This window comes from Syngnathus leptorhynchus, chromosome 7 (assembly GCF_054491065.1).
Source record: "Syngnathus leptorhynchus isolate UIUO chromosome 7, UIUO_Slep, whole genome shotgun sequence".
NCBI classification, from domain to species: Eukaryota; Metazoa; Chordata; class Actinopteri; order Syngnathiformes; family Syngnathidae; genus Syngnathus; species Syngnathus leptorhynchus.
The window spans coordinates 15753930-15777318 of record NC_141201.1 but is presented as its reverse complement, the minus strand read 5'-3'; the positions used below and the strand labels follow the sequence as shown (position 1 = coordinate 15777318).

The 23389-nt window shown below is 43.7% G+C and overlaps 1 protein-coding gene across 1 annotated transcript; it reads left to right on the top strand.

Annotated features, from left to right (window-relative positions):
* The first annotated feature begins 235 nt into the window (after window positions 1–235).
* On the top strand, window positions 236–3283 carry pou2af3 (POU class 2 homeobox associating factor 3). Its single transcript, XM_085916815.1, has 4 exons — window positions 236–514; window positions 765–816; window positions 1516–1826; window positions 2749–3283. Exons 1-4 carry the CDS (start codon window positions 395–397, stop codon window positions 3097–3099), a joined length of 834 nt encoding a protein of 277 aa, XP_085772941.1. The 5' UTR covers window positions 236–394; the 3' UTR covers window positions 3100–3283.
* Window positions 3284–23389: the final 20106 nt, after the last annotated feature.

Genomic DNA, 23389 nt, shown 5'->3' with positions numbered 1-23389 from the left:
CGTGTGGGGCTCACCCGAATATAGCATGTGACGGTGCGCGCTTTTACGCGTTTTAACGCACGATGAAAACCGGAAAAGAACTTGCTGAATATAAAGCACATGTGCAAAATTATTTATTTTAACTTTTTCATTGCGCAAAATACGTGCACCTTTTCTAATACCTTCACGATATATAGAACTTTAATGCTGTATGTTACCTTGTGTATGCTTTTTGTGTGAGAGCAAAATGTGTTCTTTACACATGAGCGCACAATAAACCAGAAACAAACAAATACTTAATTGTTACCCAGAGATTTTTTTAGGGGTTACCAAGGAAGGGGTTCAGTTGTTGGGGGAAGGCTGGGAGCCGAGCGGATGTTTTTTTATTGTCCACTATTTAGTAAACAGGAGTGCCATGGTCTACCCCCCTGCAGATAAGCCCCGGGTGTACCAAGGAGTGAGGGTTAAGACCACAGTCAAAGAGCTCCTGCAGAGGCACAGAGCCCGCGAGGCCAACTGTAAAAAAGTGAAAACGGTAATTCCACTCTCAGCACATATTATTCATGTCACTGTATTGCCTGTAAACTGGACCAAGGGTCGCTAACAGAAATACATTTTATATGCAAATTAATGAGTACCCTCCCAGCAAAACACACTCAAACAATATTATGTACACATTTACTGGCACCGCACATGTAATTCTGATCACACTTCCCACACAAAACTGATTAAAAAAATATTTTGCCATCCTCCTGTTTAAATGTTGTATTTTCTCTGATATATAGCTATCCCAACACTGCGTGGATCTTCAGGCTTTAAGTGCGTCACCTCTTCCAAGTAAGTCTCCACTGTCGTATCAAACCATTGCAAAAGCAGACAATACAACTGGAAGTGCGCCGTACTCCTATTTATAAATGTTCGCTACATTTTTTGTCCGTTAGTGATGCCGTGACATCACTCTCTTAAATTATGGGCCCAGTCAAATGTTTTCTTGTTAATTAGTAGAAGCTCTACCTGTCAAAAAGAGGTGGGAGAGAATTCTGCATCTGGGCACTCAATTACGTACTGTTTGTATAACGGTCTAAAGTTACAATTTCAGGCTTTTTGTATACATAGCAAAGTGTTTCAGACGATTTAGGATTATTTTTTAGCCCCGCTTTGATTTTTAACCCCTTTCAGCCCCGCTTTGATTTTTAATCCAGCGCCAGCGAATACAGGGATAGCAGCATTTACACAACTTTTTGGGGAGGGTGAGAATGTGCCCCTCCCACCAATTAGATGAACTTATTCGTTAAACTTGAAGGTTTTTTCATTTCCATATCACTGTTTCATGCTGGCATGTTGGACTTTATTTAAATTCACAACTTGCAAGTTTACTTATTTCCTTACTTATTTCCTTACTTATTTCCTTACTGACTTATTTACTTACTGACTTATTTACTTACTGACTTACTGACTTACTTACTTACTTACTTACTTACTTACTTACTTACTTACTTACTTACTTACTTATTTACTTACTTACTCTAAACGCAGATAGCCATGTGGATGCCACCGCCGCCTCCATCGTGGACCCCGGCTCTTGTAGCGCGTCCGCCGTGCAGCTTCGCCCCGCCTCCTTCACAGTCCCTGACAACGGGTGCAGTACTCAGGCACGGGGAAACAGCTTTATGTGCAGCCTGCTGTCGTTTGGGGACACGATGATGCCTCCTGACTGCTACAATGGAAGCAACATGATCAACGACAGCGATGGTTGCTACAACAGCTCCCTTTCTCTCCCTCCGTCCTTGCCGCTGCCCTGGAGTCACGGCCTTGCCTTGGACTCAGACAACTATGGCCCCGGGCTGGTACGTTTGCACAGCAGACTTTTTGTTCATCGTAAAATCTCGAAAATACTACTTTTGGTAGCCTGAATAATGCATCTTATGCTTATGGTTTTGACTAACTGTGTCTTCATAAATACCCTAAAAAATCAGTCTTAAAATATACAACAAGCCAATCAGACCACAAGTTAAGCCGCTGGCCAGTTTAACTAAGTACTGCAAGTCCCAGAATGCCCCGCGTCACACCAGCTATTTCAAGAACTACCGCACACACCTCTCTCATGTAGCTCAACTAATTTGATGAACAAAATAAAGGGGGAATTTTAAACAGGTTATTTGTGTATTAGGTCAGATAATTGTCTGACGATATTTGCCCAACAACTATAATTTCTTTGTCTTCCAAATGTACATTGTGCATGTACACTATAACAGCGTCACAAACCTTTTTAAAACTGAGAGCTACTTTGATTCTGATTCATGTAAAGAATAGAAAAAAATCGGTCCAATTAGATTACCTTTCATTGCTGTTAATAATAATTATTAATATTATTAATAATAGATTGATATTACTAATGACTCATAAATGTCAAGAAACTATGATTACTTTAGAACTGTGTAAATTCTTTGTAATCCAAGTCGTAACCCAGTGGCCTGAACATGTTTACAATATCTCAAAATAATAATAATTATAATACTTATTTTTTTCATTAGTCTGGCCATTCAAAAAGGTCCATCCTAAAACATGCGTAGAATACAATTTTTAGACATATCTGACTATTACGCTTGCTTGTGTGAAATTGTTGTAAGATAACCGAATTGCGGTTTAAAGATGGAAATGAGCGGCTCTATTTGGAAACTGCATTTTCCTTTGTAATTATCATATTTGTTTTTGTGGTTTGGAATACTGGAATTTCATTATTCATTAAATTGCAATCATCTCTTTTAGGCTCCCTGCTCCTCACCAGAGTCAGTAAAGCTGCGCAGCCCAGTGGATCACAACAGCTACTCGCCGCAGGATTCTTTCTCGTCTTCCTCTTCCTCCTGCTACAATTCGCCCACCAGGATGGAGTGCAGCTTCATTAACTACTCTTCAGAGCACTACCACAACCAGCACTGCACCCTTCAGGACTGTTACTGCATGACACAGTACTGGGCCGATCCACAGGAGAGCTTCTGCGCTCCTGAATACTCGCCTTACTTCCCTTCCGCAGACTATGCATATCCCTGCCTCATGGAAGAGAATTATTTCAAGAGCAATATTGCAATGAGCACTGAAATGTGTTATAATGTTTTATGATGACAAGTTTATTGCTTTTCAAGCACCTGGTAAGGATCTGCTTGTAACTCTAAGCGAGGGTGACGTGGATATGATGAATGGCTAATGGATGAATGAAGTGGCTGAATTTATCAGGCTTTTTTGTAGATTCCTCAGATTTATTTTCATACTCATGACAAGTTTGCTTTTTTAATAAAATATTACAACACTCATTATGTGCTCCCAATTGTCCTATACATTTTATAGAACTTTTCAAGTGAAACTATGTGTGATGTAATCTTAGTAAGATTTTAGGTGCTCACAGCAGTGCAGGTAATGCTACTAATTCCACATCATAGTCTAGAGAAATCTATGTATAATCTGGACCTATAGGTAAGATATGCGTGTATAAACTATAGATCCTTCCATTTTCAATACCATTTGTTTTCTTAGGGTTGTAGGACAAGTTGGAGCCTATACCATCTTACCTTCGGGAAGAAGCAAGGTCAGAGGTAAAGCCATCATTTTTTATGTGTGTGGGGTTGAGTGTTTTACGGGGATTCTCTCTACAGTGGCTACAGAACTCAATGGCCAAACTGACAAAATCGGATTGATGTAAAACAATGACTGTAAAGCATAAGGAGCTAGATGAGTAAAACGTTTAGTAAAACATTTTTTTCCAGCAAGCTTATTGGACACAAATGGGAAAGACAGTAAAAAGGTTGTGAATAATGAATTATTATTATTGAGGATGACTGGGGTAGTGTTAAATTAAAAAAAATGTCAGAAATGTTGGACAGATGTTCTTAGTCCAAATTGATTTCCATTTATATCTTTATATCATCTATATCTTAATATTTTATTTATTTTATTTTATTCATAAAATATATATATTTTTAAATCTTAAAAAATCCTCTCATTTCAGCCCCTCATATGCGAATATTTTCCGATTTCACCTTCCTTAAAAGCATTAAAAAATATTTTAAATGCAAAACAAGATATAAATGGAAATCAATTTGTACTAAGAACATCTGTCCAACATTTCTGACATTTTTTTTTTATTTAACACTACCCCAGTTATCCTCAAATCTCAGTGAAATGTGAAAAATTCTCAAAACCTCAACATATGGGAATAATAGTCAATAATTTAAAAAAAAGTACCAGTATATACCGTAATTTTCGGACTATGAGTCGCTCCCGAGTATAAGTCGCAGCAGCCATAAAATGCACAATAAATTGAAAAAAAAAAACCATATATAAGTCGCACCGGAGTATAAGTCGCTCTTTTGGGGCAAATTTATTTGTCAAAATCCAACACCAAAAACAGATATGAACCAGCAACAACAAGCTAAACGATACGGTATGCTAACGTGACATATACACAAACGAGGAACTGAGAACTCGCCTGACGTAACATTCAGAGTTATTCAAGTAAGTATTACATAAATAACACTTTTATCAAACCATCTGTGTCACTCCAATTCATTAAATCCATCAATCTTGCTTTATGTAAACAATGCCGTGTATGTGCCGCATATGCTGACGTCAGACCCGTTGTAAATTGCATTTCTAATTATTCCACAGACCCATATTCCGATACATAAAGTATATTTTAAATAACTATCATATTACAACAATATTATCAAACCATCTGTGTTACTCCAAATCATTAAATCCATTGATCAAATTCCTGGTTCTTTATGTCAACAACGCCGCGTGTGCGCTGCAGAGATCTAGTATATAACTATATTGTGTCGTTAACAAAGTACCAGGAAAGACGTGGGTTTATATAACAATATTATCAAGTTGCATTTCTAATTATTCCACAGACCCATATAACAATATATAAAGTATATTTCATATAACTATCATATTACAACAATATTATCAAACCATCTGTGTCACTCCAAATCATTAAATCCATCGATCAGTAGTACCAGGAAAAGACGTGGGTTTGGTAAACGGCTCTTTATTTAACAAAACAAGAGTTCAACGAGCCAACAACTACTGAACTTCCAGCCACGGCGGTGGAAGAGAGCTCCATAAATGGGACCCGGGCGTGCGTAAAAGCCATGTCCGAGCCCCATCCACCGTCCCCGGACAGCCACCCGGCCGAGCGCCAGCCCCCGACTTCCATCCACGGAGGTGAAAGAAAGCTTCGTAGATTATGACCGGGCGTGCGTAAAAGCCATGTCCGAGCCCCATCCACCATCCCCGGACAGCCACCGGGCCGAGCGCCGGCCCCGACTTCCATCCACGGAGGTGAAAGAGAGCTCCCGTCGAGAAGGACCGGGCGTTCGTAAAAGCCATAATAGTTAAAAGCCGCTAATGATGCCGGTAGTACGTGGGGCCCTTCGTCATCGTGTGATCTTTGGTCTTTATGTAAACAACCGTCGCGCAGCACAGGTGACGTCACTTGCAGTTCAAATGGTAGTAATCCCTTGCTACATCGTGGTTCGTTTATCGCGGTTTCACTACATCGCAGATTTTTGAATTTTGAAAATTTGTGAAAAAAATAACATAAGTCGCTCCTGAGTATAAGTCGCCCCCCCCCCACCCAAACAATGACAAAAATCGCGATTTATAGTCCGAAAATTACGGTAGTTTTTATAATCAGAATGTGTTAGCAAACATATACATATTTTACTATATACAGTAGAATCTCCAATTAATAATTGGAGATATTAATAATTATTAATAATAATAATAACAATAAATGTTGCTTTTATCTTTTAACATAACACTTATCCTTCAATTTTCCAAAATATATAGAAATACAAATAGAATAAGAACGGGTTAAATTTCTACTGTGGGGAGAAAAACAAAAAAGAGAACACAACAATGAGAAAGAGGAGAAAGAGGATTTGCTAGCTTGCATAACACTCAAGTTCTCGCAGCGCATTCCTGATGTTTTGTAGTAGCTATCATTCATTGCCAAAGTTAAGCATTAAGAGATTGCTGGGCATGCACGTGCATGTGTGAAAGCAGGCACGTGTGCACACTGTGTACGTACTTTACTTTTCTGGCACATGCCCTCACATGAGAAGGTCAGGGCAGATTAATTAAATGGCTTTCTTTGTAGTTACTGAATATTCTTCTGTAGATTGTTGGATTGCTATTCTACTGTATACTGTTTGTTCTGTACTTTCCATGCATTACATAAAGACAAGATCAAATAAAAACTTGTGTGAAAGTTTTAATATTAAGAGTTATAAATTAAATACAATTATTAGGGTGCAGTTTCAGTCAATGTTTGTTTACCACTATATGTGCTCTGTGATTGATTGAGAACCCCTTACCAAAAGTCAGCGAGGATATGTTCGAGCTCCCTGCGATCATCAACTGGATAATCGGCTTGGTTCAGAAAATGGATAGACAAGGGTTATGTTCTTCGTCAGTGGCTGATAAATTCCGTCATTGCGTTTGTTTGATTGCAAATGTAAATTCATGCAATATATTTTACCTTGTAAGACCAGTCATTTCTAAACTAATACGAGCCAAGTGCTAAAAAACTTTCACATCAGCAATACAGTTGCACTCTTTGACCTCAAAGTTGTGCTGCGTCCCCACTCTGCTTTAAGTTGCCTACTTATGAAAATCTTGTTGGTTTATATGCCATAAAATCTACTTTACCACAGCTCAATGTGCATGCGTAGTACTGAAGAGTGGGAGAGTCCCTGTTGTGTCAACACAGGCGCCTTGTGTTCTCCACGCATGAGGGTGATGTAGGGAAACTAATGTTTAACTTAGATTAACTGTAAATACACCTGGCACAGATGTTCCATGAACCTGCTTATGTTCCAAATAGGGAAGTCCCGTGGTAAATTGTCAGTCCCTGATTGGTGAATGCATTGAAGAGATATTTCTAAAGAATCGTTCAGTCTTTGTATAGTAAAAGTGCGTTATGAAGTTCAACCAACATTTTCTGCTGTCCAATTATAATTATTTCCATTGTTTCCTCTTTCCAGCTACTTTTGGGAGTCTCATTAACTTGAAGCTCTATTTCCAAAGTCTGTTCATCAACTGTTTCATCGACATATTGGATATTCTTTCATTCCTTGTTGCTGTTTAACTACTGTATTTATTCAGGGAAGGCAGCTATGTAAGCACGGTTCAGCTGCAACGCCCTCCAAGTGATTGTATCTTGTGCACTCAGCTCAAGTTTGGATCTGCTGCACAAGTCAAGGGCCAGCAATGTCCTCACGCTTAACGGCCCAAGGATATGCAACAAGCATGTGTATTGACTGAGCAAAGACAGCGAGAGCCTTATGTGAAAGGTGAAAGTGAAGAGCAGATTTGTTTGCACTGCAGGTCAAAACACGTTCAGGCCTTGACATGATCACACAGGCCGAGACCAGGTGGAGCGGCTCCCTTCAACACACATACACCCACACACCCGCTCCCGCATACACACACATACCACACACAATTCAGCCTTGTGGTCTGCAGTTTGGAATTAGTACTTAATCAGAATGCCTGACAAGCCACGTACAGGCCTGAGGGTTGCGTGTGACTAGGGGGAAAATATAATGTAGCTTTTTGACATGTGTGGTCAGAGCATGGTCCTCAAGCACAACAGAAAAACTGTGTTTCATATAAAGATCCTTTTTTTGACAGGAAACAGTCAGTTTTTTACAATAGTCTAAACGTTTTTGTTTCGTTTATTGAATTCTAAAATTGATAAGCTAAAAAAAGAACCCTCAGTGCAAGATTCATTCATCACAGTCCTGATCATTTAAAGAAAATTCGATGCATGGTATTGTTTCATTTATCCATGTCACATTGCTGTGTAGAGACACTTTAATATGTACAGCATTTGCTTAATTTAGTCACTTTCTATGTTAAGAGGGTGATTGGTGGTTGGTTCAAGAGGAAGTCAACCCCAATGTTTTCTTTAAAACAATATGTTGCATGTGCCCCCACTCGCCTAAAAATGGCATTCTGATTGATATTGCGATTGTGGAATGAGTTAAGCAGCAAAATTCACCCGTTTTTTCTTATCAATCTCAGAGGGCAGTCATTTGGCTACTGGCCTTCGACTGAAAAATGACGTCGCAGTTGCCAGGTCTCAGATCATAACCAATCACAGCTCATCCTTGGAAAACTGGTGAGCCATAATTGGTTGTGACCTGAGACCCGGCAATTGGAATGTCATTTTGGGTCGACATCAAGTGGCAAAATGGCCTCTAGATGGATAAAAATAGGTGGATTTTGCCTGTTTGATGAGTACCATGAGAATGCACACTTTCACGCCATAGACATAAGATCACAGACAATAGTCTGGCACCACAAATGAAAGACGTTGAAGTTCTTGTTGCTTTTTTTAACCCTCTACCAGCCGTACTTCCACAAAGTGGTACTGTTCAGTTCATCTTCAGACAGTATGATTAGGAAGGGTGAATCCTTATCTGGCATGTGTTTCCACTCTAGTTAGTAGGTGGAATGGAGATTTAACAGTATGTGGATATGTATGTTTACGTTGTAGTGATGTGATAAAGAAGGAGAATGAGATACAGAGAAGCATTATCATTAGAAGAAACAAAGGTCTTGGTTTTGCGTCCTTGCAATTCCTTTCCTACTGCTGCATCAAAGTGATGTGTCAAGATGTCCCACTGTTCCTTTGCTAGCAGATTAACAATACCCTGAAGTCATTTGTGCTTCAGCATGTTTACCTTTGCAATTGCTTTGACTTTATGTAACAATAGAAAGTAGATGACAGCAGAATGTTTCAACTTTTTGACTGGTACACCTTTAAGGTGGGGATTTATTTTACAGGCATGGGCCTTCATTAGCTATCGAACAAGAGTTTCACAACACACTTTCCAATTTAAGGGTGTGGTATATTATAGCAATGTTCATCCTGGTAGCGAGGAGGAAACGAGAAGCTTTGATGAGGAAGCTGGAAGCTTTCACAACTTGACACTGATTGTAATTTATGAGGGGGGGTATGTCGGTACAGTTTGGAGAACTGTATTGTTCTATGTACTCTGCAGGCGTGGTGCAACAATTTTTGTATATTACATGCGTGAACATTTCAAAAGTTTGACATAATGACATATTGCTAAGATATTGTAACTTGTTTGTTCTTTACATGGTGTGATCGTGATAGCCATTTCAAGTTTTAATTGTATGCTTTCATCTACAACAATTGCAAAAAACAACAACAACAACCACAGCATTTTTTCATTAGGATAACCAATAGCAGTATTTAAATCAATGGTGGTCTGTTGCAGTGTATTATGATGGCATGATGTCTGCATAACCAAAGCCGCTTTTATCGCACCATTTACATTGCCTACAAGAAGAATGCAAACCACATCAACATTTACCAAACCCAACTCTGATATATTGCTTAACCTTGGTGACCACACAAAAATAAAAAATAAAATCACAATAGCCTCGCTCAACGGCTATAAGTCGGCTCTCTGCCTCTACCAGTGTCCATCCCCGCATGAGCTCTGGACGGGCGGCTCCTAGCCGCAGTTAGGCACATCACCCCTCCGTTGACGGTGCTGTTGTCCGGCAACTACTAAGAGACCATTCAATTTCACCTCCTGTCCACACCTGGCCAACCCAGCATCTTTGGTCACCCCTGGCTACATAGACTGGGAGACTGGGACGGTACTGGGATGGAGCCCCAGCCACTATCAAACCAGTCTGAAGGGGGCAGTAGTTACAGCTGCCTCCCCCTGTTCTCGTCCGCCACCTGACCTCTCTCTGGTACTATCCTGTCACCTCAACCTCGGGGAGGTCTTCAGCAAGGCCAAGGCCACTTCCTTCCCGCCCCATCGCCGCTACGACTGCACCATTAACCTCTTACTGAGCACCGTCTCACCCAAGGGCCACCTGTACTCCTTGTCAATTCCAAAGAGAGAGAAGAGATGGAGTACATCAAAGACTCCCTCACGGCCGTTATAACTCGCCCCTCCTCTTCACCGGCCAGGGCCAGATTCTTCTTTGTGGGCAAGAACGGCACGCTGCGCCCATGCATAGACTATCGCAGGTGGAGTGACATCACGGCGATGAATCGTTATCCTGTCGTCGGTGTTTGAACTCCTTAAATGGGGCCACGGGCTTCTACAAGTTGGACCAAAGAAACGCTTACTACCTTGCTCGCACCCGGAAGGGGGACGAGTGGAAGACGGCGTTCAACACCCTAATGGCGACTACGAATATTTTGTGGTCCATTTTGGACTCACCAATGCCCATGCCATTTTCCAGGCCCGGGTGAACGATGTCCTCCAGGACATGCTGAAGCGCTTTTTCATCTACCTGGACGACATAGTCATCTTCTCCCGAACCAAGGAGGAACCCCTTGACACATGTCCAGTCCTTCCTCCGCTGCCTTATTGAAAACATTGTCAAGGCGGAGAAGTGTGAGTTCCACGCATAATCGGTGTCCTTCCTAGGCGACATCATACATCATCAGCATCCGGATGGACCTGGCAAAAGTGGAGGCGGTCACTTCCTGGCTGCTGCCCAACACGGGGAAGAAGTTGCAGCGATTCCTCAACTTCACTTACTTCTACAGGTTCATTAGGAACTACAGCTTGGTCGCCTCACCACTCACCGCCCTCACAGGCAAGAGACAAGAGACGCTTCACCTCCGCCCCCATCCTGCAGATGCCCAACACAGAACGACAATTTGTGGTTGAGGTCGACGATTCGGACGTAGGCGTGAGTGCCCTCCTCTCTCAGAGCTCCAGCTCGGACGGGAAGCTGCACCCATGCGCTTTCTTCTCCCACCGTCTGTCAACTTCCGAACACAACTATGACATTTGCAATTAGAAACACCTTGCAGTGAGGTTGGCCGTGGAGGAGTGGAGACACTGGGTCGAGAGTGGGACCACCTTCTTCATAGTTTGGACGGACCATCAGAACTTGGAGTACATTAGGACAGCCAAAAGATTGAACCCGTCAAGCCCGGTAGCCCCTGTTCTTCAGGAGGTTTAACTTCACGCTCTCCTATTGAACGGGGTCCCGCAACGCCAAGGCGGAGGCCCTGTCGAGTGCTTTTCCTGGAGGGAGCAGGTGGAGCGAGCAGTCCCCACCATCCACCCCAACTCAGTCGTGGTCGCCTCCGTCTCATGGGACATTGAGGAATGAATAAGAGCGACGGTTCAGAACCAGCCCGGCCCAACTCCCGCCTCACCTGCCACACACCGTCGGTAGCAATGCTCACAACGCGCTCCCGGGCTCTGCCCCTTTCCAGTGCGTGTTCGGCTACCAGCTGTCACTTTTCAACCATCAGGAACAGAATGCCGCCTACTCGTCGGCCCTGTTCATCGCTGCTAGTGAGCTTGGGCCTGGGCTCGGGCCCGCCTCCTTCGAACTGTCGGCAGCTACGCTCGCCAGGCACCGGATGCTGGCCCCGACGTACTGAGTGGGTCAGAGCGTGGGGCTCTCTGCGCGGGACCTTCCACTTTGGGTGGAGTCCCACAAATTGGCGCCCCGCTTCGTGGGACTGTTACCCGTCCTCAAGGGGATTTCTGTCCTCTACCTCCGCCTTCCGAGGTCGGTCAGGTTCAACCCCACGCCTGTCCATGACCACGTCTTCATCTTGCCCCTTTGAACACAGCGTGTTTGATCTCCACTTCCCTTGTCCCAGAGAGATCAATAAAGCAGTGTTTCACACGTGGTCGTCCTGTTCGTTTCTGACAAAAACGGTCCAATTTTTTCACCCAAATTGAGTTGTTTTTAAGGCAGCATTTTTAAGGGTATTCGATTTAGTATTCACACTCATGTGCAGCATTATTTCCCTGTTTACTGTAGGTCGACCACCACATTTTTGTCCTTACACACATCTTCATAATTAGCACTTATGCCTGTACCATCCTCCCATTGCAATCCGTGCCTGAATGTGCCACCCCATGTTGCTCCTTGCCTTTTCCTGCAATGAGATTAGACCTGCTAAATCCCAACCTCACTCTCCTGTCATTTGTGTCCTGACCGATACCCCAGGGGCAAAAACAGCAAACTCCCATTGAATCAATCACCTACCTATTCACTCCATCCCAAGCCTCTAACATGCATGGAGGACAACGAACAGTTCCCAGTGCTATTTCACTGCAAGTGGGGAAACACACATGAGCAGGTATCCTCATTAAATACAGAATGAGTTGATGCTATCCACTAGCTATTTAAATACTGCATGTGCAGTGTGTGCCCAGTGCTATTTTACTGCAAGTGGGGAAATGCATAACATGAGCAGGTATCCTCATTAAATACAGAATGAGCAGATGGCAACTTAAATATTGCATGTCAGCAAACCTCATGTATCAATCCCCAAAGATACTATCTTGAAAATGAAGTATCTGACACTTCATCCCCCATAGCTGTTTGCCCACAAGTGGGTTTATTTAAAAACGACGATATTATTATTATTATTATTATTAATATTATTATCCATCCATCCATTTTCTGTACCGCTTGTCCCCACGGGGGTCGCGGGCGTGCTGGAGCCTATCCCAGCAGTCATCAGGCAGTAGGCGGGGGACACCCTGAACCGGTTGCCAGCCGATCGCAGGGCACACAGAGGCGAACAACCATCCGCACTCGCACTTACACTTAGGGGCAATTTGGAGTGCTCAATCGGCCTACCGAGCATGATTTTGGGATGTGGGAGGAAACCGGAGAAAACCCACGCGGGCACGGGGAGAACATGCAAACTCCACATAGGGAGGATTGGAGGTGGAATCAAACCTGCACCCTCCTAGGTAGGGTGTCCCCCTACCTACTGCCCGAAGACTGCTGGGGTAGGCTCCAGCAAGCCCGTGACCCCCGTGGGGACAAGCGGTACAGAAAATGGATGGATGGATATTACAAATAACTGAAAGGTATCAGAAAGTAGTTTGCGCTTGCCGCAAAAAGAGCCGCAATTGTTAAGCGTGATTATAAATTTGATAGACATGCTACGCCCCAGCGCTAGTAGACTAGGTTCTACTTAAAATCACATCTAATTCTGAGGTCAAGTAATGTAAAGTAGTGATACGGCGCTCCGTGGTCATGTGTGGTGGATGTCACTGGATTTAATTCATAGATATGACAACACCCCTCCGTGAGTCGTCACCTTATCGTGGTGGAGGGGTTTGCGTGCCCCTATGATCCTAGGAGCCATGTTGTCTGGGGCTTCATGCCCCTGGTAGGGTCACCCATGGCAGAAGGGTCCTAGGTGAGGGGCCAGACAAAGCACGGCTCAGAAGACCCCTGATGATGAATACAATAAATGGATGTCGTTTTCCCTCGCCCGGACGCGGGTCACCGGGGCCCCTCTCTGGAGCCAGGCCTGGAGGTGGGAATCAAAGGCGAGCGCCTGGTGGCCGGGCCTTCGCTCATGGGGTCCGGTCGGGCATAGCCCGAAAAGAAAACGTGGGTCCCCCTTCCAATGTGCTCACCACCTATAGGAGGGGCCAAAGGGGTCGGGTGCATAGTGAGCTGGGCGGCGGCCAAAGGCGGGGAACCTTGGCGGTCCGATCACCGGCTGCAGAGGCTGGCTCTAGGGACATGGAATGTCACCTCTCTGGCTGGAAAGGAGCCCGAGCTGGTGTGTGAGGCAGAAAGGTTCCGACGAGACATGTTCCGTCGGACTTGCCTCCACACATAGTTTGGGCTTTGGTACAAGTCCTCTCGAGAGGGGCTGGAACCATGTTCAAGCATAAGGGTGTCCATGCATGCACTTGGCACCAGGACACCCTAGGCCGCAGTTCGTTGATCGACCTTGTAGTCGTGTCATCGGATTTGCGGCCGCATGTTTTGGACACTCGGGTGAAGAGAGGGGCAGAGCTGTCAACTGATCACCACCTGGTGGTGGGTTGGCTCCGATGGTGGGGGAAGATGCCGGTCCGACCTGGCAGGCCCAAACGCTCTGTGAGGGTCTGTTGGGAACGTCTGTCAGAATCCCCTGTCAGGAAGAGCTTCAACTCCCACCTCCGGCAGAGCTTTTTCCACGTCCCGGGGGAGGCGGGGGACATTGAGTCCGAGTGGACCTTGTTCCACGCCTCCATTGTTGAGGCAGCCGACCGGAGCTGTGGCCGTAAGGTTGTTGGTGCCTGTCGTGGCGGCAATCCCCGAACCCGGTGGTGGACGGTAAGGGATGCCGTCAAGCTGAAGAAGGAGTCCTATAGGGCATTTTTGGCCTGCGGGACTCCGGAGGCAGCTGACAGGTACCGGATTTCCAAGCGGAACGCGGCTTCGGCGGTTGCTGAGGCAAAAACTCGGGCGTGGGAGGAGTTTGGCGAGGCCATGGAGAATGACTTCCGGACGGCTTCGAGGAAATTCTGGTCCACCATCCGGCGTCTCAGGAGGGGGAAGCAGTGCACGGTCAACACTGTTTACAGTGGAGATGGTGTGCTGCTGACCTGGACTCGGGATGTCGTGAGTCGGTGGGGGGAATACTTCGAAGACCTCCTCAATTCCACCGACACGCCTTCCATGGTGGAAGCAGGGCCTGGGGACTCTGAGGCGGACTCTCCAATCTTGGAGGTCGAAGTCACTGAGGTAGTTAAAAAACTCCTCGGTGGCAAGGCCCCAGGGGTGCATGAGATCCGCCCGGAGTTCTTAAAGGCTCTGGATGTTGTGGGGCTGTCATGGCTGACACGCCTCTACAGCATTGCGTGGACATCGGGGACGGTGCCTCTGGATTGGCAGACTGGGGTGGTGGTTCCCCTCTTTAAGAAGGGGGACCGGAGGGTGTGTTCCAATTACAGGGGAATCACACTCCTCAGCCTCCCTGGTAAGGTCTATTCAGGGGTGCTGGAGAGGAGGATCCGTCGGGAGGTCGAACCTTGGATTCAGGAGGAGCAGTGTGGCTTCCGTCCTGGCCGTGGAACAGTGGACCAGCTCTACACCCTCGGCAGGATCCTCGAGGGTGCATGGGAGTTCGCCCAACCAGTCCACATGTGTTTTGTGGACTTGGAGAAGGCGTTCGACCGTGTCCCTCGGGAGGTTCTCTGGGGGGTGCTTCAGGAGTACGGGGTGCCGAGCCAACTGATAAGGGCGGTTCGGTCCCTGTATCACCGATGCCAGAGTTTGGTCCGCATTTCCGGCAGTAAGTCGGATTCGTTCCCAGTGAGGGTTGGACTCCGCCAAGGCTGCCCTTTGTCACCGATTCTGTTCATAATTTTTATGGACAGAATTTCTAGGCGCAGCCGAGGCGTTGAGGGGGTCCGGTTTGGGGACCTCAGCATCGCGTCACTGCTTTTTGCAGATGACGTGGTGCTGTTGGCTTCTTCAGTCCGTGATCTCCAGCTCTCACTGGAGCGGTTCGCAGCCGAGTGTGAAGCGGTCGGGATGAGGGTCAGCACCTCCAAATCCGAGTCCATGGTCCTCGGTCGGAAAAGGGTGGAATGCCCTCTCCGGATCGGGGATGAGATCCTGCCCCAAGTGGAGGAGTTCAAGTATCTTGGGGTCTTGTTCACGAGTGAGGGCAGGATGGAGCGCGAGATCAACAGGCGGATCGGTGCAGCGTCGGCAGTAATGCGGACTCTGTACCGGTCCGTCGTGGTGAAGAGAGAGCTGAGCCAAATGGCAAAGCTCTCGATTTACCGGTCGATCTACGCTCCTACCCTCACCTATGGTCACGAGCTATGGGTCGTGACCGAAAGAACGAGATCCAGGATACAAGCGGCTGAAATGAGTTTCCTCCGCAGGGTGTCCGGGCTCTCCCTTAGAGATAGGGTGAGAAGCTCGGTCATCCGGGAGAGACTCGGAGTAGAGCCGCTGCTCCTCCACGTTGAGAGGAGCCAGATGAGGTGGCTCGGGCATCTCATCAGGATGCCTCCTGGACGCCTCCCTGGGGAGGTGTTCCGGGCATGTCCAGGAGACCCCGGGGTCGACCCAGGACGCGCTGGAGAGACTACGTCTCTCGGCTGGCCTGGGAACGCCTTGGGATCCCCCGGGATGAGCTGGAGGAAGTGGCTGGGGAGAGGGAGGTCTGGGAGTCCCTCCTAAAGCTGCTGCCCCCGCGACCCGACCCCGGATAAGCGGAAGAAGATGAAGGTGAAGAAGGTGAAGATATGACAACAATGTTGCACAGTCTATCTGAATATCGTAAAAATCAATTCAATTAATTATTAGAATTATCATCTTAAATATCTCCTAAAAGTACTAGTATTCTGACCACGCATCAGAATTGGAATGGTGGGGGAAGTAGGTTATAGGTTATCCTGTATAGACACACTTCATGCGCACCAGTCTCTTCTCTCTATTCCCAGTTTCTATTCCTGCTTCTGCAATATCAACCACTGGTGTGCTTCCTCTACCCTGATTTTAATGGGAATGAAGGGAGTGTGCTTTGATTGTCTGTGAGTCAGCTTGATCCATCCCACAATGGCGCACGATGGCGGCAATGCCCAGTTAACCAGTTATGCTGCACTTTGCGCCAGACTTGAGCTTGGCCCAAAAATTAGGGCCCCTCGACTTAAAGTTTCCCCTTTAACATATTTTCCCTCAATATCAATTTAACCTAATCCAAAGAGATGCAATAAAATAATCTCCGGTCTATATTGTTGCATTTGCGTGTAATGTGTGGAATATGAACTGATTCGGAGTGTCTAGCAAAATACCTGAAATTAATAGGTTAGGTAGAACGTTCATATACTGCTCCCACCATGAAGACAACATTAAAGCGTGTGGACGTGTATAGTCAAAAGAAATCTTCCTCACCTGTCACGTAAAAGCTTGCAGTGTTTTTGTACCCTCTTCTGAAATGTGATCTCATCAAAAATGCTGTACTACTAGGTGATCGTAGTGAACAATTTGCTTTGAACAATCACAAATGCAAATGATCAAAAATATTTGATTCGACATTCTCCAAGCACTCTCACAGCACAAAACAGTCACAAATACAGAAAAAAAGATTTTTTTATTTACAGTTGTATCACAGTACAATATTTTCATGGCAAAAGACTGTTAAACATGGCATAAATCATCAGACTACCTTTTAGGTGTTATATGCAGAAGCAGCTAGCGGTGCCCGCCTCACCAGCTTCCTGACCAACAGGAGACAGCGTGTGAGGCTGGGAAGCATCACATCTGGCACCAGGACCACCAGTACTGGAGCCCCTCAGGGGTGCGTCCTCTCCCCACTGCTCTTCTCTCCCTACACCAACGATTTCTCCTCAGGTGACTCTCCTGTGAAGCTTCTGAAGTATGCAGACGACACGACTCTCATCGGACTGATCCGGGACGGTGATGAGACTGCGTACAGACAGGAGGTGGAGCGGCTGGTACACTGGTGCAGCCAAAATCACCTGGAGCTGAACCCGCTCAAGACCGTGGAGATGACAGTGGATTTCAGGCGAGATCCTTCACCACTTTCACCCCTCACTATCCACAGTAATACCATACTCTCCTCAGACACCTTCAAGTTCCTGGGTACCACAATCTCACGGGACCTGAAATGGACCGGCTACATAGACTCTGTCCGGAAGAAGGCCCAGCAGAGGCTGTACTTCCTGAGACTGCTCAAGAAGTTCAACCTGCCGCGGGAGCGGCTGAAGACCTTCTACACTGCCATCATCCAGTGTGTCCTCTGCACCTCCATCACTGTCTGGTTTGGATCAGCCTCCAAACAAGACAAGCACAGACTGCAACGGACAATCAGGACTGCAGAAAAAATCATTGGAATCAACCTCCCATCTATCCAAGACTTGTACCTGTCCAGGACCAGGAAACGTGCAAGCAACATCTCTACAGACCCTTCTCACCCAAGTTACAGTCTGTTTGAACTACTCCCCTCCGGACGGCGTTATAGAGCTCTGTATGCCAAAACCAGCAGACACAGAGACAGCTTCTTCCCCAAGGCTGTTGCTCTGATGAACTCACACCACTCTTAGAGTCTCAGAGTCATTGCTGTGCTTTAACATCCTGCTCTCCACACCTTTTTGGATTGTCTACACTGTTTGCACTATGTGTATTCTCTGCATCCATTGCAGCCTGGTCATCCTGGAAGTAGGACCCTCCCATCTGTGGTCTCTTCTCAAGGTTTCTCACTTCCCCTAGTCGGAGATTTGAGTTATTCCTTGCCCTCATGGGAGTTTAAGATCAGGGGATGGCTGAGAGTATTGTCATTAGTCATTTTCACATGTCCTGAGTGTTGTTAGTCACCTAAATGTTGAACAGAGACTGTGATGTAACAAAGTCAAATTCCTTGTTTGGCACGCTCAAACATGGCGAATAAATTCTTCTTGAATCTTGAATAGCCACAGTTAACTTAATGATGGCTTTCCTAATACATATTTTTGAGAAAAACCATATTATTACAATAGTTGTAAGATGATTCTTCAAAAATACACTTTCAAAAACTACCTACCATCAGTTTTTTTTTTTTTTTCTTATTTCTATATTTATTAGTTCCCGTTTTGCATTTCTGACCAGTGAACCTTGAAGTACATGCAGGTGTTTCCCTCTATGCTGTCGCATACAGTGGTTTCAGGCCCAACAAAAAGCAAAGACTGAAATTAGAATAAAGATTTCTGCAGCTGTTCTGACTGTCTTTTAGACTGAGTATTTTATCATTTATGTTTATGGTTCAGGGACATGCTTTAAGATTTAAGACACTAAAATGTTATAGTTTTATATGAGATGAGTAGAAGAGGTGGAGCAGTTTAACATTCATTGGGATCCTTGTTAGATTTTCAATTTAAATACATTGTTGGCCTTCAAGATAAAGATGAAAGGAGCGTCTGATAGTAATCTTATCTTACTTTCCCCCAGTATTTTATCCCCTATCTGTATTTAAAATTTTTAACTTGCGCTATGCGTATTTACTCCTCCCAGCACGTAAACTTGTAAGAGTGTAATCTTTCCTTCTAATCAATCCGTTCAATGAATGACTACACTGCCCAGTGATTGCATAAATAATAGTAACTGTGGGAAGGCAGGACTTACACAGAAACCTACACATAAAAACTGAGCATAAAAAAACATGTTGATTGAGGCCATGGCATTTTCTCTAAATCCAAAATCATGCTAAGATCATTTTGTGCACATGGGAAATTAGAACATCCGGTAAGTCTTGAATTCTAAAGCTTCACAACACAAATTTCTATGATTCTGCTGTTATTTAGGTAACATATGTTAAAGCAAGCAAATGAGGCCTGAGGAATTAGACAGTGTGCTTATGGAAAACTGCAGCAGACAAGAGAGGGTCAATCAGTTCACATTTTTGGGAATCCATCAAGAAAGTCTTAGCTGAATTTGAGAAGTTCTTCGTTATGGACCGGTAGAGACGGACAATCATCGACTCTTACTTTCAGATCATCCCTGAGTGAGAACTCAAATGACTCAGCTTACGCAGAAGTCATGAGGGTGAACCACCCATCATAGAGGTACAAGCTATGATCTAATTAACGATTCCTGCTGAACTGTGGTAAGAAAATAAAATGTAGTTTTCCATGCTACATACAGGGCGGCTCGGTGGTGCACTAGGTAGCACATCTGCCTCACAGTTAGGAGGGTGCAGGTTTGATTCCACCTCCAACCCTCCCTGTCTGGAGTTTGCATGTTCTCCCGAGCCCGCGTGGGTTTCCTCCGGGCACTCCGGTTTCTTCCCACGTCCCAAAAACATGCTTAGTAGGCTGATTGAAGACTCTAAATTGTTCCTAGGTATGAGCGCGAGTGCGGATGGTTGTTCATCTCTGTGTGCCCTGCGATTGGCTGGCAACCGGTTCAGGATGTCCCCCGCCTACTGCCCGATGACAGCTGGGATAGGCTCCAGCACGCCTGCGACCCCCGTGGAGACAAAGCGGTTCAGAAAATTGATGGATGTTACACATACAAATCTAATTATTGACATGCTCAAACATGCCGACACTGTTCGCAATTTAAGTGAGATATCACGCTTGAGGGCTCCATCTCAAATTGGCCCCTTTCTATTTGCACATCAAGCAAAACACTCATTTCAAAATATCGCTTGGAACAAGCCTAAACTTGTCAACCAAATCGTCACATTTCTTCCTATCAATTCAAAACTACCTCATGACCAAGCTCTACATACTTCCGCAATTTACAACTTTATCACCCACAGGAGCTTTAATTGTTGCTTGTTGCTTCATGGAAACATACTACATACAATCTTTTTTACCGCCTCATTCCAAAGATGTTCAGTCATGTTGAGTTCAGGCGTTGAATCTGTAAGCCACTCAAATTCTTCTGTACCCAACTCATCCAAGCAGGCCTTTATGAACTTTTCTTTTAGGACTTTACCCGGTGTTCCCATATAATTGGAATTCTCATATGAAGGCATTTACATATACCGTGGCCCAGTAATATTTACATATATTTTGGCCCAGTGATTCCAGCGTGAAGAAGCATTCAGTGGAGCCAACAAATGAACACGGTGGTTAAATTGTGGATAGTTCTTGAAATATTAATATCATCATTAAGGACGCTTCCAATCAAAAAGATGTACTGCATGCAGTGTTGTACCTGAACGTGTTAAATGAACGAAGGTTCATAATTTGGACGAACGTGAACTGAACGTGCTTTGTGATTGTTTTTGTGAACAAACTCATTCTGGGGCCAATGAACAGTTTTGAAGGGCAGTTCACTTTCATTCAAGGATGCCAGGTTTTATCTTCTTAGATTTAAAAAAAACCCTGCTAAACACACACTAAACAAGGTTCAATTAAACAGGAGAAAAGGGATTTGGCAACCCCGGCCACAAACAGTCGCACGGCTCGTGAGTCATTGAAATGCGACGTGTATGAAGTTGATGTAAATAAAATGTCATGCAACGAGCATCCCCACTCGCCCTTTCTTGTCAAACGGCAACGATAAGGTATCATCCTTTGAGACCATTCAGGAATTTGAGGAGAAGTTATAGTGTTCTCAGTGGCGTTGAACAACAAATTACTCTTAATGAGATTGTCCTTTGTGTTTTAGTAATTTATTTAGGCTTTGCATCCTATGCACTTTTGTTTTCCAAATTATAGACGTTTTCTAGTTCTTTGAGCAAGCAAGTTAAGAAATAATACATTCCCCATTAATTAAAAGTGAGTTAAACAAATATGATACTTTAAATATTTCTCACTTCTTTTATACATCCTTTGTTTCCTACCTCAGTCTGGCACCTACATCAGATTGTTTGTTTGCACATTCTGGACCACCGTCATTTTTTGTTCCAATTCATTAAAGAAAAAGACCATTTAAGCAATTTCGCTTGTATTTGAGAATGTAGGGTGATAGCATCTCATTTTTGGAACAATAAACTTAATCAAAATTCAATTATGAACTATGAACTTAACTAGTTCATTTTAAAAGTTGTGCTGAACTTTGAACGTATCTAAGTGTGGTTATAATGGTAACTGAAACAAACAACTGCCATAAACTCTGAAAACAATTCAACTGTCTACACTATTGACACAATTACAAAATTGACGTAATCATTATCAAACAATGATATATGCATATAATGCATATTAATATATGCATTCATATCCAATGCACTGTTTATTTATATGAGGAAACCGCACTAGAATTTATGAATCTGCACCTATTTTATTTTAGAATAATTAATTTTATAATTAGCTAACTATAATTTTTATAAGAAATGTATTTGTCTTAATATTTTATTTTTTTATATTTTTTCAACATTATCATATTTTGTACTAAAAATAAATGATTTTTTGAATAATTGTGATTTCAATGATTACCACAAAAATTGTGATTAAATATTTTTTTCAGAATGAACAGCCCTATACAACCCTTCGGAACATTAAAAGGATGAACTAAAAAGATTTTTGAAACAAAGCACTGTATCTACTACTACAATTAGTAGTTTCAAATGTTCACCAAACTTTGTGGAGTCGTCATATTAGCAATGGAATATTGAGGGGTTTGGTGCACTGAGTCAAAATTTGTACACAAAATAAAATTACCTGGTGTTTGTGTTTCGTTGATTGTGTCTTGAAACTATTCATAACTCTGGAAAAAAACAGTGTTGGTTGGCCATACTGCCATCAGTGCTGAAAGACAATGCATGACGAGAAGCTGCAACATCCCAAGGGAATTGTTAGCCTGTTAAAAAGTGTCCGCACTCCTATTTGATTTGCAATGTTCGACTATCAACATCAGAATTATGCACTTAGACAAATGTGAGTATGAAATTGTGTGCGCTTTGTAATCTGACATGTATTGTTTTATTACTTTTGATAAATTAATCGTATCTGTTTTATATACCGTATTTTACGAACTATAAACCGCTACTTTTTGCACATGCCACTGTGGGTTTTACTATGGATTCTTTACTATGGATGGTTTTTATGGTAGAGTATGATTTGTGCATATTCTCTACATATGGAAATTGAACATTAAAACACCTGCTGCTTATAGTCCAGTGCAGCTTCCCCGAATTTTAGCTGGTGAGTCTTATATTCAGGTGCTGCTTTTTAGTCCAGGAATTACGGTAATTGTTTCTCTGATTATGTTAATTGTTGTGATTTAAGCCAAATTGTGCTTCCTAAACATGTGATAATGATTGCGGCAACAACAGTGCTTCACCTTGACATCAAAATCTCTTCACATGCACACACAAAGGCTAACATGTTCCTGTGTTACAAATACCATATAATATTTGCACATGAGAACTTTGCAATATCAGGATTGTGAATTTCACCTTTCATTGTTCAAATCCCCTTTTTATTTTACTTTTATCTTACATCTTTGTTTTATTTTTCCAAACAAGTTTTTAGCACTGTTGACTGCTGCAGTCACTTTTACACAAATATTGTTTTATACTTTGTAATATTTGTGGGACTCTTTGCAAATAGTGATCCTTTGAAAAATGGCTTCACATTAAAATTGAATTATAATCTTGATATGCAAAAAGGCAGTAGACCTCCATCTTTGTAAATTACTGTGCACCTGTGGCACTTCCTCTTTTGACTCAAGCAAGTCCATGTATATATATATTGTCTGTGTGGATTCTGTATTCATGTGTTCACAGAATTAGGAGTAAATAGTTCTATTAAAGTACTTACATTTAAAGGTATTAACATTGATTAAGGTGAACTGTAATACAACACTGAATTTATTTAGTCTTTTTTTGGGCAACCTTTTGACACCTAATTTCCAAATACCTCACGCACTGTAATATACGTATCACTGTTATGAATCTGTTAATGTGGGATGGGCCAATATCAAGTTCACAGGACATTCCATTCACCCACTGCAGGTGTTATCAGTCATGCAATGATGTGCATTTAGAGTTCACCATGTATTTCAGAACCCTTTATATTGCACGACCGCCTCTAAAAATTGTGCTCACTTGTTAGTTAGCGTAAAATAATTACAAAGATTTTTTCCCCATCTGCTTTGTATACAGTTTAATGGT

What these genes read in the sequence shown, in the direction of transcription:
- pou2af3 (XM_085916815.1), top strand. Translation starts at nt 395, where the DNA reads ATGGTCTACCCCCCTGCAGATAAGCCCCGGGTGTACCAAGGAGTGAGG. An exon ending in AAGTGCGTCACCTCTTCCAA is followed by an intron (nt 817 to 1,515) that starts GTAAGTCTCCAC and finishes CTCTAAACGCAG; the next exon opens with ATAGCCATGTGGATGCCACC. An exon ending in ACAACTATGGCCCCGGGCTG is followed by an intron (nt 1,827 to 2,748) that starts GTACGTTTGCAC and finishes CATCTCTTTTAG; the next exon opens with GCTCCCTGCTCCTCACCAGA.